The sequence below is a fragment of the Aspergillus welwitschiae genome, assembly GCF_003344945.1.
Source record: "Aspergillus welwitschiae strain CBS 139.54b unplaced genomic scaffold BDQ94scaffold_24, whole genome shotgun sequence".
NCBI classification, from domain to species: Eukaryota; Fungi; Ascomycota; class Eurotiomycetes; order Eurotiales; family Aspergillaceae; genus Aspergillus; species Aspergillus welwitschiae.
This window is the reverse complement of record NW_020798718.1, coordinates 1-15,036: the sequence shown is the minus strand read 5'-3', so window position 1 is coordinate 15,036 and position 15,036 is coordinate 1. Positions and strand designations below refer to the sequence as shown.

At 48.9% G+C, this 15,036-nt stretch overlaps 5 protein-coding genes across 5 annotated transcripts; 3 read left to right on the top strand and 2 right to left on the bottom strand.

Moving 5' to 3' along the window:
* Positions 1 to 1,325: 1,325 nt before the first annotated feature.
* Positions 1,326 to 5,250, top strand: BDQ94DRAFT_172058 (glycoside hydrolase; the record flags this gene model as incomplete). Its single annotated transcript, XM_026771887.1, has 2 exons — positions 1,326 to 3,972; positions 4,046 to 5,250. 2 exons carry the CDS (start codon positions 1,326 to 1,328, stop codon positions 5,248 to 5,250), a joined length of 3,852 nt encoding a protein of 1,283 aa, XP_026624306.1.
* A 1,894-nt stretch (positions 5,251 to 7,144) lies between these two features.
* On the top strand, positions 7,145 to 7,661 carry BDQ94DRAFT_172057 (uncharacterized protein; the record flags this gene model as incomplete). Its single annotated transcript, XM_026771886.1, has 3 exons — positions 7,145 to 7,188; positions 7,296 to 7,505; positions 7,565 to 7,661. 3 exons carry the CDS (start codon positions 7,145 to 7,147, stop codon positions 7,659 to 7,661), a joined length of 351 nt encoding a protein of 116 aa, XP_026624305.1.
* Positions 7,662 to 7,944: 283 nt separating this feature from the next.
* On the bottom strand, positions 7,945 to 9,341 carry BDQ94DRAFT_59456 (NAD(P)H-quinone oxidoreductase). The gene is made up of 4 exons (XM_026776134.1): positions 9,198 to 9,341; positions 8,865 to 9,131; positions 8,719 to 8,810; positions 7,945 to 8,670 (listed from the first exon to the last, which is right to left on the bottom strand). Exons 1-4 carry the CDS (start codon positions 9,217 to 9,219, stop codon positions 8,047 to 8,049), a joined length of 1,005 nt encoding a protein of 334 aa, XP_026624304.1. The 5' UTR covers positions 9,220 to 9,341; the 3' UTR covers positions 7,945 to 8,046.
* A 1,593-nt stretch (positions 9,342 to 10,934) lies between these two features.
* BDQ94DRAFT_147123 (class I glutamine amidotransferase-like protein) lies at positions 10,935 to 12,087 on the top strand. Its single transcript, XM_026766961.1, has 5 exons — positions 10,935 to 11,077; positions 11,152 to 11,372; positions 11,440 to 11,555; positions 11,616 to 11,797; positions 11,847 to 12,087. The coding sequence occupies exons 1-5, from the start codon at positions 11,002 to 11,004 to the stop codon at positions 11,969 to 11,971; spliced, it is 720 nt and encodes a 239-aa protein (XP_026624303.1). The 5' UTR covers positions 10,935 to 11,001; the 3' UTR covers positions 11,972 to 12,087.
* A 143-nt stretch (positions 12,088 to 12,230) lies between these two features.
* On the bottom strand, positions 12,231 to 14,825 carry BDQ94DRAFT_180368 (Zn(II)2Cys6 transcription factor). The gene is made up of 6 exons (XM_026773605.1): positions 14,532 to 14,825; positions 14,276 to 14,476; positions 14,034 to 14,228; positions 13,538 to 13,974; positions 12,567 to 13,477; positions 12,231 to 12,511 (listed from the first exon to the last, which is right to left on the bottom strand). The coding sequence occupies exons 1-6, from the start codon at positions 14,598 to 14,600 to the stop codon at positions 12,273 to 12,275; spliced, it is 2,052 nt and encodes a 683-aa protein (XP_026624302.1). The 5' UTR covers positions 14,601 to 14,825; the 3' UTR covers positions 12,231 to 12,272.
* Between the last annotated feature and the right edge of the window lie 211 nt (positions 14,826 to 15,036).

Here is a 15,036-nt window from a genome sequence, read left to right as displayed (position 1 = left end):
TAAACAGGAACGCGAGCAGAAATGATGGGTTAGGAAAAGTGAGTCTGGGGCATAGCAGACAAAGTGGAAAGACCTTGAGGAGGACGAATAGCGAAATCTCTGCGCCCATGACCCCGTGAATACTTTATAATCATTTCCCAGACACTATTCTGGCATAGTGCACGGTATCAGTATGGGTGCTAATTTACTAGTTTTCCACTAGTATCCCATAAGTAAGATGAAAGATGGATAAAAAGAATTCGTTCGGGTAGATTCATGTGGACCCCACTGCAAACTTTTCAGTTCGGCTTAGCAAAGCTTATTGTAGCCATTCCAAAGTCAATCTGAGACATTTAATGTTAACGTTGCCGGGTCTAAGTGAGGCATAGGGCGTGGTATAGAGGTGTTGTTGCTCTTGCTAGATATGAGTTGAGGTCTAAATGGGTGTTTAGGGAACTGAGCCCTGTTGATCAGGGTCTCAGGGTCTGGGGGTCTCGGAGTTAAAAGTCTTTCAACAGGCTGAAGATAGAAAAGGGTGCTCATGAAAGGGGAACTTTTGAAGCTCGGCTAATCGGCCGACAAAAACGGCCGCCTCGCTCCGATCGGATTTGACACGCGGAAGATTTACGTAAATCCGAACTTGGAACAACTAACGATATCGGCCTCGATTTCCTCTTCAGGACATCTTAGATGATTCTAAAGCCCGCCATTTGGTAGCTATTCTGCAGCGACTGACCTTAAAAACCAACTTTACTGTAGGTTGAAGTACAGAGGTCGTGAGCCAGACCTCCATTTTCAAGTTCTCTATATTGCCTGTTCAAAAACCTATTAATCTGACAGCACTATTGCGAATAATTGACCGAGACGGCCGACCATGGAAGGTAGGCTCTCGTTGAACTGAACTTGAATTCGGATCTGGGTGCGACTCCCGTATTTCCTGGTAACGAATTAATTTACTTCAGGGAGCTAAACCTACTGAGTTTGAACTATTGGATTTAGTCCGTAATTTTTGATACTTGAGGACATGAAGTGTATGAAGTGTACGAAACCCGTAGGTGCTTTGAGGGAGAATTTTGCAGCATGGTTTAGAAATTCTTTTCTATATAAGGCGACCAAATAGTCAGCTCAGACTTGACATGCAGCGTTGATCATTTTTCCAACTACCTTTTCCTTCGTGCATTCTTTACTGTGATCGGTCACTCTTTTACAACCCAATCATCATCCTAGTCACTCATTAGCTTTTTCATTCCTTACTTCATAAATCTTCTATCATATCTGCCTACACCTAATCATGATTATTTGTCTGATTTGACCAAACATTCTTTTTCATTTAATTGATCTTCGCCATGTACCTTCGCACCATTCTGGGAGCGGCCTCCCTTGCAGGTGTTGCAGCAGCGCAACGGGGTGGTCTGAACGCCTGCCCCAACGCTTGCAGTGCCAGCAATGACCCATTTAATTGGATGGTATATCATTCCACTAGTCGTGTCGCAGCCTGTGATGAACCCATGCTTCTTGACTTTGCTATTTTCAATCCTCTGAATGGGTCTCAGACTCATTCCACAATCTACGCTTGTACTACCGACGGTAGCACAAATTCAACTATGATTAGGCGGTCTGAAGAAGGTGGAAATGCCACCAGGCTGTCCGTTAATCTAGAGTTTGGGGCGTGGGGGCTGGCTTCTAACTCAGCTGACAGCCAAATCTCTGGAGCACTCGCGGATATTGAAACCTATATGGTGGCAGGCCACAAGAAGAGGAGTTTGTTTGGCTTGTCTGGACAGACAGCTGTTGGCATCTATATCGGGGGTCGCCTGGATTCTTCTACTACCGCTACGAACATAATCCAAGAAATGCTCGATCAATATAGTACCCTAGGCGTCTCCGAGCAGATGGCAATGCAATACTGTGGTTCGACAGCCAACTATGTGGCTGGTGTGGCTGTAAACACAAATGGCGATCTTCCTGCTATCCAGGAACTGGTGAAAACATGGAGCAATGGTGATTGTGTGTCCGGCTTTGGGTCCCAGACCTCTGTACCGACAACGCTGATAACTGTGTCTACTTCCGATAAGGGTGATGGCACTGTGGCTGCTCGATCCCTTCCTGGTACCCTGCAGTCCCGTGCAGACAGCTGTTCTACCGTCCAAGTGGTGTCTGGGGACTCTTGTGCGACATTGGTCACAGAGTGCGGAATCACGTCCACTGAGTTCTACGAATACAACACGGCCTCTGATCTGTGCTCTACTCTTGCTGTTGGCCAATATGTATGCTGCAGCTCAGGTGACCTGCCTGATCTCTCCCCTGAGGCCTACAGCAATGGCACCTGCTACACGTACCTCGTGGAATCCGGTGACTCATGCTCCAGCATCGCTGCCGCTTATAGTATGAGTCTCGACGACATTGAATCTTACAACAACCATACATGGGGATGGTTGGGTTGTGACGACCTCCAGGCTGGTGAGAATATCTGCCTGAGTAGTGGCGATCCGCCTTTCCCAGCTCCAGTGACAGGGACGACCTGCGGCCCTCAGGTTCCCGGAACAACGGCCAACGGAACAGACTATAGCGAGTGGGCAACGTTGAACCCATGTACACTCAATGCATGCTGTGATGCTTGGGGGCAATGTGGTACTACGCCAGAATTTTGTACCATTACCGAATCGACGACCGGGAACCCTGGCACAGCGGAAGCTAATACGAATGGATGCATCTCAAACTGCGGGACAAATATTGTCAATAACTCTACTGCTCCAGAGGAGTTTTTCTCTATTGGATATTTCGAAGCCTACAATGTGGAACGTACCTGCCTGAAAATGAATGCCTACATGATCGACACCAGCAAATACACCCATGTTATATATGCGTTTGGCACTATCAATGCAGATTACTCAATTACCATCAACGAAACGAACCAATTTGAACAGTTCTTGAATCTTACGAATGTCAAGAAAATTGTCTCTTTTGGCGGCTGGGATTTCTCGACAGACACTGATACATATACAATCTTCCGTGATGGTGTTACTGCCGACAACCGTGCAACTCTAGCCAAAAATATCGGCGATTTTGTCTCACAATATGACCTGGATGGGGTTGATTTCGACTGGGAGTATCCTGGTGAGCCTGATATTCCGGGAATTCCCGCCGGTAACAGCGACGATGGCACAAACTACGTGGCATTCCTGAAAGAGGTTCGATCAGTCATTGGTACCTCTAAAACGCTTTCTATAGCTATGCCCGCCTCCTACTGGTACTTGAAGGGCTTCCCAGTCTCCCAAATCAACTCTGTTGTTGATTTTGTGGTTTTCATGACCTATGACCTACATGGCCAGTGGGACTACGGCAATACCTCAGCAGATGATGGATGTGCGGATGGTAACTGCCTCCGCTCGCATGTTAATCTGACAGAGACCGGTTACGCCCTTTCAATGGTCACTAAAGCTGGAATGGATACTAATAAGCTGATGGTCGGTGTAGCCAGTTACGGACGTTCCTTTGAGATGACCACTGCAAACTGCACTGGTCCGGATTGTACCTATGTAGGGCCTGACTCTGGAGCCACCCCCGGCCGCTGTACCCAAACAGCTGGCTACATTTCCAATGCGGAGATCAATGAAATTATCGCATCTAATCCAACGGTGGAGGTGCTGTTTGATGCTGGAAGTGATTCCGATATCATTGTCTACAATGAAACACAGTGGGTTGGTTACATGACCAACACAACGAAAAGCACGCGTACCACCTACTATCAGGGGCTGAACATGGGTGGCACGACTGAGTGGGCAATTGACCTCGAGGAATTTGTCACTGATCCGACCGACCTCGACGCATTTGAGTCTTACTTCCTTAAGAAGGATTCCAACATCAACACCATCTTCTCCGGAAATGGAACGTGCGCTCTTCCCTCCTCGGACGAGACCGCGGCGCAGGCAAGTGAAGAACGCGGGGTGGCTGCATACATTGATTGGCTTCTAGAGGAGACGTCCACGAGCAGTATGTTGTTCATCCCTAACTGAAGTTTACCCTGCAGGATGGTGACGATGACTAATTGAACCTCGCCAAGCAGGCTACGAATGGGCGAACACAATGTTCTATAGCTCCGGGGTAACCACGTCATGTGACGTCTATCCTGACGGTCCTTGTGGCTATCCCACCGACTGCACCAGCTACAGCAGCACGCCAGAATTCTGGGCCGAATGGGTGGTGGCAAATTTCTTCGAGTATGTGGTGGAATTCGGGGCGCTTTTCGACTTCGCGACCTTCAACCAGTCCAACGCGGTGGGGTCGATAGCTACCGACTTTCCTGTCAAATCGGGAGCAACGGTGCCCTCAGTCAGCACTGTGTTTAACAACGTAGGTGGGGTGTTGGGGATCCTGGGTAGCACGATTCCCCTGTTGGATGCGGAAACGGATACAGCATCAAGTGTTATGGGCACGCTCAGTGGGCTTTTCTCCACAGCTGGGGGCGACATCTCGGACAGCGATTCCACCGCAAAGGAGAGCCAGGAGCTGCTCACACAAGTCAGCACGGTTTTCACGGCGATGGTGTCGGCGGCGATGACAGTACTGGAGGAAATCTTCCAGAACGGTAACATCTCCAGTTGGCCGGCGGACTTGCGTGAGGGTGACTACAACTCAGAGGTGGCCAACTTCTTTGACGGACGGTACATGTTCAAACTCACAGGGACGCAGACGACAGCGATCGAGACTACTTTCAACGCAAGGCTTCAAGAGTATCTAGTAGGGTCTGCTCTCGTCTCAGCCAATTACTATATCCTCAAGGGCGCGTACTCGACGGGCGACTGCGCATCAGTAACTAGCGGCACGGTCATCGGAGATTACTGCTACACCCTGCAGTATCCAGGAGCTGGCTGGGAGCTTACTAAGCAGATAATGACAGAGACAATCAGCAGTGCCGACCTCACCAAGCTTACCGACACCTACGGAGTCGACCTCACTGCTCTCTACGACAATTCTTACACCTGTCAGAACACCACCGGTACCTACGCCGGCACTGTAGAGCTGAGCGTCCTTGAGGCTACCTCTTCACTACCCACCTGTTTCTTCAATCTCCCTGTCTTTACTGTTCAGACATCGTCTGAGCCCAAGGTCAACAACTATCTCTCCTCGCCCTGCCTGGTCTACCATTACAACACCACCGAGAATACCCCAGAACTTGGTGTCACCTGGATGCCAGCCAACCTGGCAGACATCTTTGTGAAAGACTTCTGTCAATGCAGTGCTTCCGAACGCGAGTGCTCAGAGATATGAAGTGGAGTGATCGAGTAGTCAACTCACCCAATTAGGTGTATGACTGTCATCTAAAGCAGCCTTGGTGAAAAAAAGCGTGGGGACGAACACCTGCACCAAGATTTAGTAATGTCTATCAGCCGATATTAGGTCCTAGACAAAAAGTCAATCGAACTTTCAGATTAAGCTAAATGTAGTATGGGAGACTAGTATGTTGTGTTTATTGATTTCACAATGACTACAAATAATAAACAACGCCTATAAGTACCTTGGTAGATTCCAACCAGTATGGCTACTCATAATAACTATCGTCTGAGGCTTCGAAGTGTGACTGAACGAATTATGGACAAAGCTGTGTAGGTGCTCGGTGATGTAATCAAAGGATATGCTTCTCACCAAAGTCAAAGTATCAGTGATCGACCATTCCTTCATTTCAAAGCACTAAGCTGGGGCTTCTTTTAAATGTACCACCGCGTCTTCCTGCTCGACTGATGAGGTTACTTGGGCATCATGGTCATACAGGTAGTGCTAAGATAATTACAAAACTTCGTGTCTCACCAGTGTATTAGCGAACACTGAGTGGAACCGAGTCTTATGGTTGCGACTATTGCTGAGTCTGACTGACAGCGAGAAGATTTGATTTTGTAACCAATCAGTGGGTGTCTACAAGCAGCGTTGACGAGGAAAAACAGGGCCGTATCCGAGGAATTGGCGCTCGAACCGAGATTGGCTGTGTGTGTTACCCCGGAGCACTGGATATCCTGGGGCCAAATGTACAACGTAGCCCAAAGTGCATCAAAGGCAGTGTAAGCTGCTCGTGCAAAACAGGCTTAATCTGTGCCTAGATCGTTGCCATGGATGTGCAAGTCAGTGATGATGTAGTTGGACCCTCACTCAGTCAGCCAATTGAGGCTTCCATACAAGGATATAGCCCTGAATTGACAGCATATGTACGTGTTTATGATTATTAGTACAACTCTAGAGACTTTTTAGACAGACTTTATGGGCTTATAGCAGCGAAGCATCCTGCAGTTTGAGGTTGACAAAAGGTCAGACTTATTCAGCACTTGTTCCTTTACCAGTGTAGCTACGATAAATGTATTTAATAAGGAGCGGGTATATAGCACAGGTTGATTCATTGGACGATTCTCCAGACACAATAAGTTGGCCTTCACAGACAGCGGTAAACAGTGCTTCTGTATCTCTCATAATGCAGTCAACAAGCTGAGATATTGCAGTGCCCAGCTTTGTCATGAAAGTACAATCTTCTGTTTCCGACTTGGCTGACGCAGGGTTCAATGCAGTATGGTCACACAAGGCTACAATAACCCATCGGGCTGCACAAGACGACATTGGTTCTTAGTGGACGGACTGGGGTTGTCTGTCATTCGATACGGGAAATTCTACCCCGGACTGATCCTCACGAAGATTTTACACTAAGCTCAATCCGATACCACTTTAATGATCCTTACCAAGAGAGCGTACTGTGATATCATCACAGTCATCTTCGTATAGCAGCAACGCGTACCCTGCTCGGCTTGAAGACTGACAACATATAAATCTCACCAGCAATCGGTCTGAGATGAAGTTATTCCACTATTAAGCCAAGGTATCTCATTAGTCTTATCGCGCAGCCATGTTGTTTCCCATTCCCAAAACGACCGCCACTCCCACGGAGGGAGAGGTGAAGATTCCTTTGCTGTTTTTCGTTCAACGCATTCAACGGTACGGTCTTCATTCACTTTTTTTTTTTTTTTTTTTTTTTTTTTTTTTTTTTGTTTTTTTTTTTTTTTTTTTTTTTTTTTTTTTTTTCTTTTCTTTTCTTTCTTTCTTTCTTTCTTTTTTTTTTTTTGGGTCGTTGCTAAGTAGTCATGTTTAAAGATTGATCTACGAAGTCCCCTCCGACGAAGAGGCCATGAACCTTGTGGATGACAACTACAGTTCAGATGCATTGTTTGAGTAAGCAATCATTCTCCCTTATCCCCTCAGCAGCGACCTCCAAATAGACCCTCCAAAACAGACGGAATGGTCAATAACCTGACCTGATTATGCCCCTCCGCCAACAGATGGAATTCCGAACGACTGGACCTGGACGGGTTTAAGAAATTCGTGCAAGAGTGGCGCACTCGCTATACCTTCCTAGACTTCGAGTTCCATGAGGCGGTTGCCACGCCCGATGTCAACGACGAAGAGGGTCGTGGGGGCACGATTGGGTTCGCGGTGAAGGGGCGCGTGGTGTCCAAGGATGATGGGAAGATGTACGGAGGAAAGGTCCAGTAAGTTGAGGGAATTCAACGCTTGTCATTCAATGCATGGGGCTGATGTAGTGGGCTAGTGCCATCTTTAAGGTTGAATGGATCGGAGATCGTCGGGTCATCACCAGGAATGCTCAGGTCTTGCAGGGACCCTACGTTGTTGAGGATGAAAGATAAGATGGCCGGTTACAAGGTAGTTCCTCACAGTGGGCTTCTATGATGGCGGTGCATGATCGGAAAGTTTTTTATTTTGTGCTTTAGGACAATCGAATGCTGTTTAGCTTGGGTTCGTGTTCACTTTGCGTACGGCTCCGCGGCATAGTTGCGAGCTGATAGACCCTGTGGGGCGGCCTGATGGTATCAAATTGTACAATCCATCCACCATTGAGGCGCTCTCTGAATGCTTGCACTAGGACTTGTTTGTTATCATTTATACCCACATTGAGAGAGGTAATGGAGAGCCAGCGACAATTATGGAATTCCTCTATGGCCGATTGATCGGCTCGGTCACTGCATACAGGCATGCTTCGTTCACTTGGCGATCCAAACAGATTCCGAGAGCTTATATGACACACACCAACTTGCCCCTCGTCTGGTTACTCTCCAGCAACTTATGAGCTTCCACAATCTTCGTAAAGGGAAACACCTTCTCTACAAAGACCTTGAAGGACCCATCCTTGAGTCTTGGAAGAACGTGCTCCACCATGGAATCTCTGAGCTTCCGCTGGTATTCCAGCTCCCGACTTCGAAGCGTACTGCCCTCGACGCGAAGTCTCTTAAACAGCAGTCCGCCAATGTCGACGCCATTCGGCAACTTCTGCCCGCTCATCAGGCCCAGAATGACAATGCGGCCATCGCGCGCCGCGGCGTCTATATTCCCCTGGAAGTAATTTGCTCCGACAAAGTCAACGATCAAATCGACGCCTGCCCCAGCCGTGATCTTCTTAATCTCAGCGGCCCAGTCTTGGGTCTTGTAGTTGAAGGCGGCCGTCACACCGAGTTCGTTAACGAGAAAATCGCATTTTTCTTGGGAGCCAGCCGTCGCATAGACAGCTTTGGCACCTTCTGCTTTAGCGAGTTGAATACCACAGATAGAGACGGATGAGGCACCGGCGTGCCAAAGTACGGAACGCCCGGCCTGAAAACCTCCGATGATGTGGAGGGCTTGCGATGCGGTAATCCATGTCTGCAGGGTTAGCGGAGTCCTCCGTTGTCAGTTCAATACATGTCTCACCTCCGGAACACAGGCAGCTTGTTCCCATGAGAGCTCTACAGGCTTATGCACCAACATCCCTGTATCGACGACGATGAACTCCGCATACGCTCCTGCGAAGAGTTAAACGAGAACATTCAGCACGAGAAATAGAGGGCAAATACAACCTCCATACGCGAGACCGAACACGGCATCTCCAACCTTGAAGTCGCTTTCCGCGCCAGCAGCAACCGACTCCACAGTGCCTGAGAACTCGACCCCCATGGTCTCTGGCGCCTGTGGCGGAAGAGGGTACAGCCCCTCTCTCTGCAGCAGGTCCATGCGGTTCAGCCCAAATGCCTTGACTTTGATCAAGGCCTGCCCAACTGAGGGCGTCGGCTTTGGGATCTCCTGGATGGACATGGCGTCCGCGGGACCTTTGCCACCCTCGACCACTATCACATGTCCCTTAGTATAGTCCTACGAATTTCTTTCTCAATTGGGGGGAATCGATAACATACCGACAGCTCTCATTTGTGGCATGACGATTTGTTCAAGAGAAGGTCTGTACTCCAATGATTACGTAAGTATCAATATCACTCAATATAAGACGTTGGCTGTATGGCTGTATAGTTACCTATATACCTCTGATCAAGGAGGAGAGGATTAGCTGGAAATTTTAGCTAACTCCGAGGAGTGACGTAGCTCAAATAAATAGCTGACTACCTCGTGCACCTACCACTTGATTACGTACACCAAGTCCGACGGAGGTTAATGTGCCAAGCCTCGGAGGCCTCCGAGAAGGGTGGGCCTCCACCCTTTACCGAGCACGGAGAATAATAAAACAAAGTGTATACCGTCCAAATCCGCCGAAGGGCTTATCACAGCTCAGATACCGACCATTGTATGTTGCGGTGAGGTGCAGGTGGCAGTAATTCTCCCTCCCAATCGCACACTCCTGACATACACCCCTCCAGCAAAGACAGGCATTAATCTGCGGACCAACAGCTACTCGATCACCCACCGAAATACCATTAGTAACAGCTGACCCAACACGTATAGCTGTGCCGACAATTTCATGTCCAACGCAGCAGGGGTAGTCGGCTGGTGTCTATAGAGAGTGATTCGGAACCGTCTGATTGAGGGCACAGCACGGAGTTTTAAAGCAAGACATACCCAGCAGCTGCGCAGAGTACTTAAGTCAGAGCTGCAGACACTGCAATGGGTAATTAGATAGAAAGGGGTGGCGGTATAGATCTAGGCTTTTGAAATGACGTTCAAGCTGCAAAACGGGACCTAAACTCCCACTAGGTGGAAGTACGCTACGTATGCATCAGTCACCGTCTGCAGCCGTCATTAGTTACCCTTAGATGTGGAGCTTTCTGCAGGGTTGCATTTTGGCTCCGTCGGACTTTCGATACGCTTATCACGGTAGACGCGGGTGAGCCGCTTTAGCCTAGTTCCGTCCAAGATATCCAATACGCAAATTGAGGAGACCCACAAAATGCTTCCCACAGTCCTCGTAACTTTGGAATCGAGTTAAGGTCCGACGGAGCCAGGAGATCTTGCGGAGGACACCTTTGGGCTCTCCAACAGGTGTATATCGCCCCAGGACGGATATCCAAGTGAACTTACATAGTGCAATTATGTCGATCGTCTCGGGGGACCCGGTTATGGCGTATGTAAAGACGGGTTTACTGGCTAAATCTGGGACAGCTCCTCCTCCCAAGGTAGAAGCCTGGTGGTGGCGGGCGGAGGCATGGGAGAAATCTTCCTCATGCTGTGAACTTGTTGAGTAAGCGACGGGCTATAGTTAATTTTAGCAAAAGAGGATGAATCAAGGCATGTACGATGTTTCTAAACTAGGATCACAAGCTTGTAAAATTAAGATCACAATGGGAAGGTCAAAAAAAATCTAGTAGTGTATACGAGAAACGCCCAGCTCGAACCTTCGCCTGCAGTCGTGACGTCTTGTTATGTTGTTGTAATTAGTTAGAGTTGATTCACAGTCCGGCGCATCGTCCAGAACCGTCCAAAAGCTTACAAATCACTGTGATCATTGGCTTTCTGGCTGCGTGTACGGAATAGAGTTCCGACAACGAACGGACGACCCCCAAAAGTAGGCGCGGTTGAGCTCCGACGGACTTGGTGAAAGCTACCACGGAATCAACAAGGTGGGGTCGCAGGCGCTCAGACAACACTGCAAGGCTATAAAGCTACTTCATCCCAGAGGTACCTATGGACGATTATTGTAAAGCTGACAATACCAACTTTGGAACATTCGATATCAAGTTAATTGATTTCATTTACACTACACTGTCTACAATGTCGCCGGCTCGTCGCGCCCTTATTGCTATCACCTCCGCTCACGCCCCCCTCTATCCGGAAGGCAAGGAGACTGGTGAGTTTTTTCTTTTTCCTTTTTGGCACCTAGATATGCTATCTGCCAGGTACATTTCTGACTCAGACGAACAGGCCTCTTTATTACTGAAGCCCTGCATCCCTTCGAGGTCTTCCGTAAAGCCGGTTTCGAGGTTGACCTGGTTTCCGAAACAGGAACCTACCAGCCTGATTGGCTCTCACAGCAGAAGGATTGGCTAAACGATAAAGACCGCGCCGTGTGGGAGGACCACTCGAGTGAATTCCGCTCCAAGCTTGACAACCTGCTCAAGCCGAGCGATATTGATCCAGAAAAGGTGAATGACCACCAACCAGGCCAGGTTGAAACCGACTTAAATGTCCAATTGCTAATTGAGATCATAGTATGGACTCTTCTTTGCTTCGGCTGGACATGCGTCTTTGATCGACTACCCGGACGCCAAGGGTCTACAAGCGATCGCTTCCAAAATCTTTACCTCGGGCGGTATTGTCTCAGCAGTGTAGGTTATCTCCCTATCCCCGATCACGGTGGACTCTCGGAGCTTACGAGACTTTCTTAGCTGCCACGGTGGCGCCATCTTCCCCGGCGTTATAGATCCTAGTACCAACAAGTCTATCATCGATTCTCGCAGAGTGACGGGCTTTACCACTCGCGGCGAAGAAGAGGAAAACGTACTCGACACCATCAAGAGCTGGAACAGGCCGACTATTGAGGCTTCCGCAGCCAGTTGTGGGGCCACTTGTGAGTTGTTCTCCTTTGGCTCATGAACGATCTGTGCTAATAATTACAGATGTCTCTCCCCCGGGACCATGGGACGCATTTACCATTACAGATGGACGCGTCGTGACAGGTGCCAACCCTGCTAGTGCCCATGTCACTGCCGAAGCCGCCGTGACCGCCTTCGACAAGCTCTAAACAAGGAGCATCCAACAAGAAAAGAATCATCAATGCGCTGGACCAGAGGCGAACGCTATCATAAATTGACATTCGAAGGGTCGTAGTCTTAAAATCTATGTATTTAAGTAGTCGAGTGATATCGAGTCCTTTCGTGTATGTCATGGTGCCAAGTCATCCGAAACCGACCAGTAGGAACAGGAAGAGCATTTATCCAAGTCCGTAGCCGTCAGTGTCACTTCTTTTCTTGTGGTTTCACTGGAGTCGAGTTATCGAGCGCCGTCACGCTTGGTCTCTACGCGGCGGGAAACCACGTGTTGTGTCAAGGGAACATGTTGCCCAGTTCTGAGAACGATTGATACTCCAGATTATCTGACCACAACCACATCTGGCTTGCATCCACAAGTCCAGCATCAACTAGGGCGGATACATTCCCATCCCATGAGAACATTGCTGATGGGTTTGATTGTTGCGTTTCCACAGGATCTTGTGCACCACTGGGGCCTATTAAGCCCGAGGGATCAACTACAGGGAGAGACTGGTCTAGATGTTGTCTGAAGACTGTATACATTTATGAGAGAGTGGCGTAGACTGCAGGTTGTAACAGCACACTGACCTTGTTGCAGAGAATTGAGCGCACCCGGATTTGAAGATGGCTGGGCTGCACCTGTATCATCAAGTAACGCCTGATCCATGATTATAGAATCGGCTTGCGATATTGGTAAGGTCGAATGGTCACCACCAGGTCTCTCAGGTATAGAACTCGAACCGTGGCCCAATATAACCCTTTCTTCGGAGCGCATAACGACAGTCACTAGATCCCGCAAGATCTGGACACTCTGGATAGAAAGAAGATGCTGGGAGGATACACTGTCTTCTTGCAAGCGTAGGATACGCATAACGCCTTCTTTTGCCTTCTGACTGGCTACTGACAGAGGCTGCGCTAGTGCAATCGCACAGAGGACGACACCAGCTGTGAACAGGCAGATCCCAATGTGCATCACAGCGTGTGTCTTGCGGCATGATTGTAGAAGTTGAGCATGCTGATGCAATTTAGAGGTTCTTAATGCGGACTCCAGCAGTTGCTCTCGGGAAGAGTTGTGCGGGGTCGCGCCACTGTTTGAATGGAATCCGCGTTCGTTGTAACCAAATGCAGCGCTGCGGTGGAGAATAATTTGGAGATTATCATAGGTCAATTGGAGAACCAATGCCTGCATTTCAGGTATTCGTGATTCGCTCTTAGGGTCATCTTTGTATGTTTCCAGCCGGAGTTTATCAGGTAGCTCGTTCTTCCAGGAGGAGAGTTGAGTATGAATAGCAGTGAGACTCTCCAGCCGATTAGCTTGGAGTCTTCGGCTCAAGAGCGGACCCACGATGCGGTAAAGTTTGAACTTCCACTGATGGTATTCCAACGATGGCCCTTGTCGGGTTTCTTCATGGCCATATATTTTGATATCGCTAATAGACGCAACCTCGCAGTTGGAATCATCCACTGTGCATGGTCGTCCAAAGGCCACAGCCGCGTATCTGCTGTCACCACTCCAATTAGCCACGGCACTTTTGACAATGAGTTTTGGGGATACGTGCTTGTCTGCAACTTCCAATGCCCACCATGAGCGCCGCCGAGTCTCGCGTGCAACGTCCGAAAGCCCCCGCCACTTTAACTCGCGATGGAGCCCGATGACTTGCGCGGTTTTGAGTCCACCCGTCAGAGTCATTAGACCGGCATTGGGGCGGCCATTGAAAAGATGAAAGCTCCCCAACAACACGCATATTTGTACTGTCTCCAGACTTGGCAAATCAATAATGGCCAAGATATTTTGTTCGATTTGCATCAGCAGATCCTGCGAAAGCTGTTTCATACTATCTGCATCGGCACCCAGAGCGTCCAGCGACCCGTAGTAGGCTCCGAGGCCAAGCACCAACCGTACAAGCCACAAGAAATTACTGTTCTCCCCTTCCGGGATTATAGTGGAGGCCATCAAGTTTTCGTACCGTTGTCGAAAGCTTTCCTCGTGGAACATCTGTTAGAAGACCATCAACATCACGGCAATAGCCCAGAAGATAATGTTTGCTACGATACCATCATAAACCAATCAACAGAGTCAAAGAAAAGAGCCATAAATGTGTCAAGTACCGTCTTCGGCGGTAAAGGCAATCCTACTAAATCCCGCCATGAAATCGAGCGTGTGGCGACAGAAACAGCGGAATTCATGCCTCCTGGCAGCGCTGAAGTATCATGGGACAGGCCACGTCGTTTTCCTTGGCCTCGTAGCATCTATCAAATATCAGCTCTAAGAACGAGTCGGCAGAGTCAAAACCGACCTGACAACTCAAATCCACGATGTTCGACTCTGGGAGGATCACGGTCTCAAGACGGTCATTGTGGATGTCACCTTCACGCCTTCCGGGAGAATCTCCGGGTTCTTCCACAGACGCCACCACCCCTGCGGGACTTGAACCTCCACGCGATATGCACGCTGCACCAGCCCGTACACATAGCTGGCAAGGGCGTTGCTGATCACACTACGAGGGGGTTAGCTGGTGTGTCCGAAACATTGAGGACGGGTAACGAACGCACACCAAGCTTGCGCTGACGGCATCTCTGACATGCAGATGATACTTTTTGGCGTTTTCTAGGCGGATACATTTTTACGTATGAAGCCTCAGATGGTGGGAGCTTCGGTACTGCTCAGGAGCACCTGCGATCGGAATGATAGGGATATACAGGGATACAAGTTGAACGCTATGGGGTGTAGAGAGGCGCCGGAAAAACCTCTCGGCGGAGTTCAGATTGCCAAGGAATTGATTCTCAGCTTCCATTTGACTTCTGGACCCTTTTCAATTCTAGTCTGCAATCTCAGCAAAAGCGAGATCTCCGATGAGATGGTCGTGCGTGACAAAGAACCCCTAGTTCAACCGGGGGCCCAGTTGCGGCGGGTTCAGAAATTAGTGCGTCGGTGTCAAGAGCGGAGCCGGAAAAACAGTTCGGTCAATATCTGAGAAATACTGAGTGAGCTTATACACGTGATTGTGTATAGTTTCTGATACTGAATCAGCTCTACACATAATTTATAATGATATTT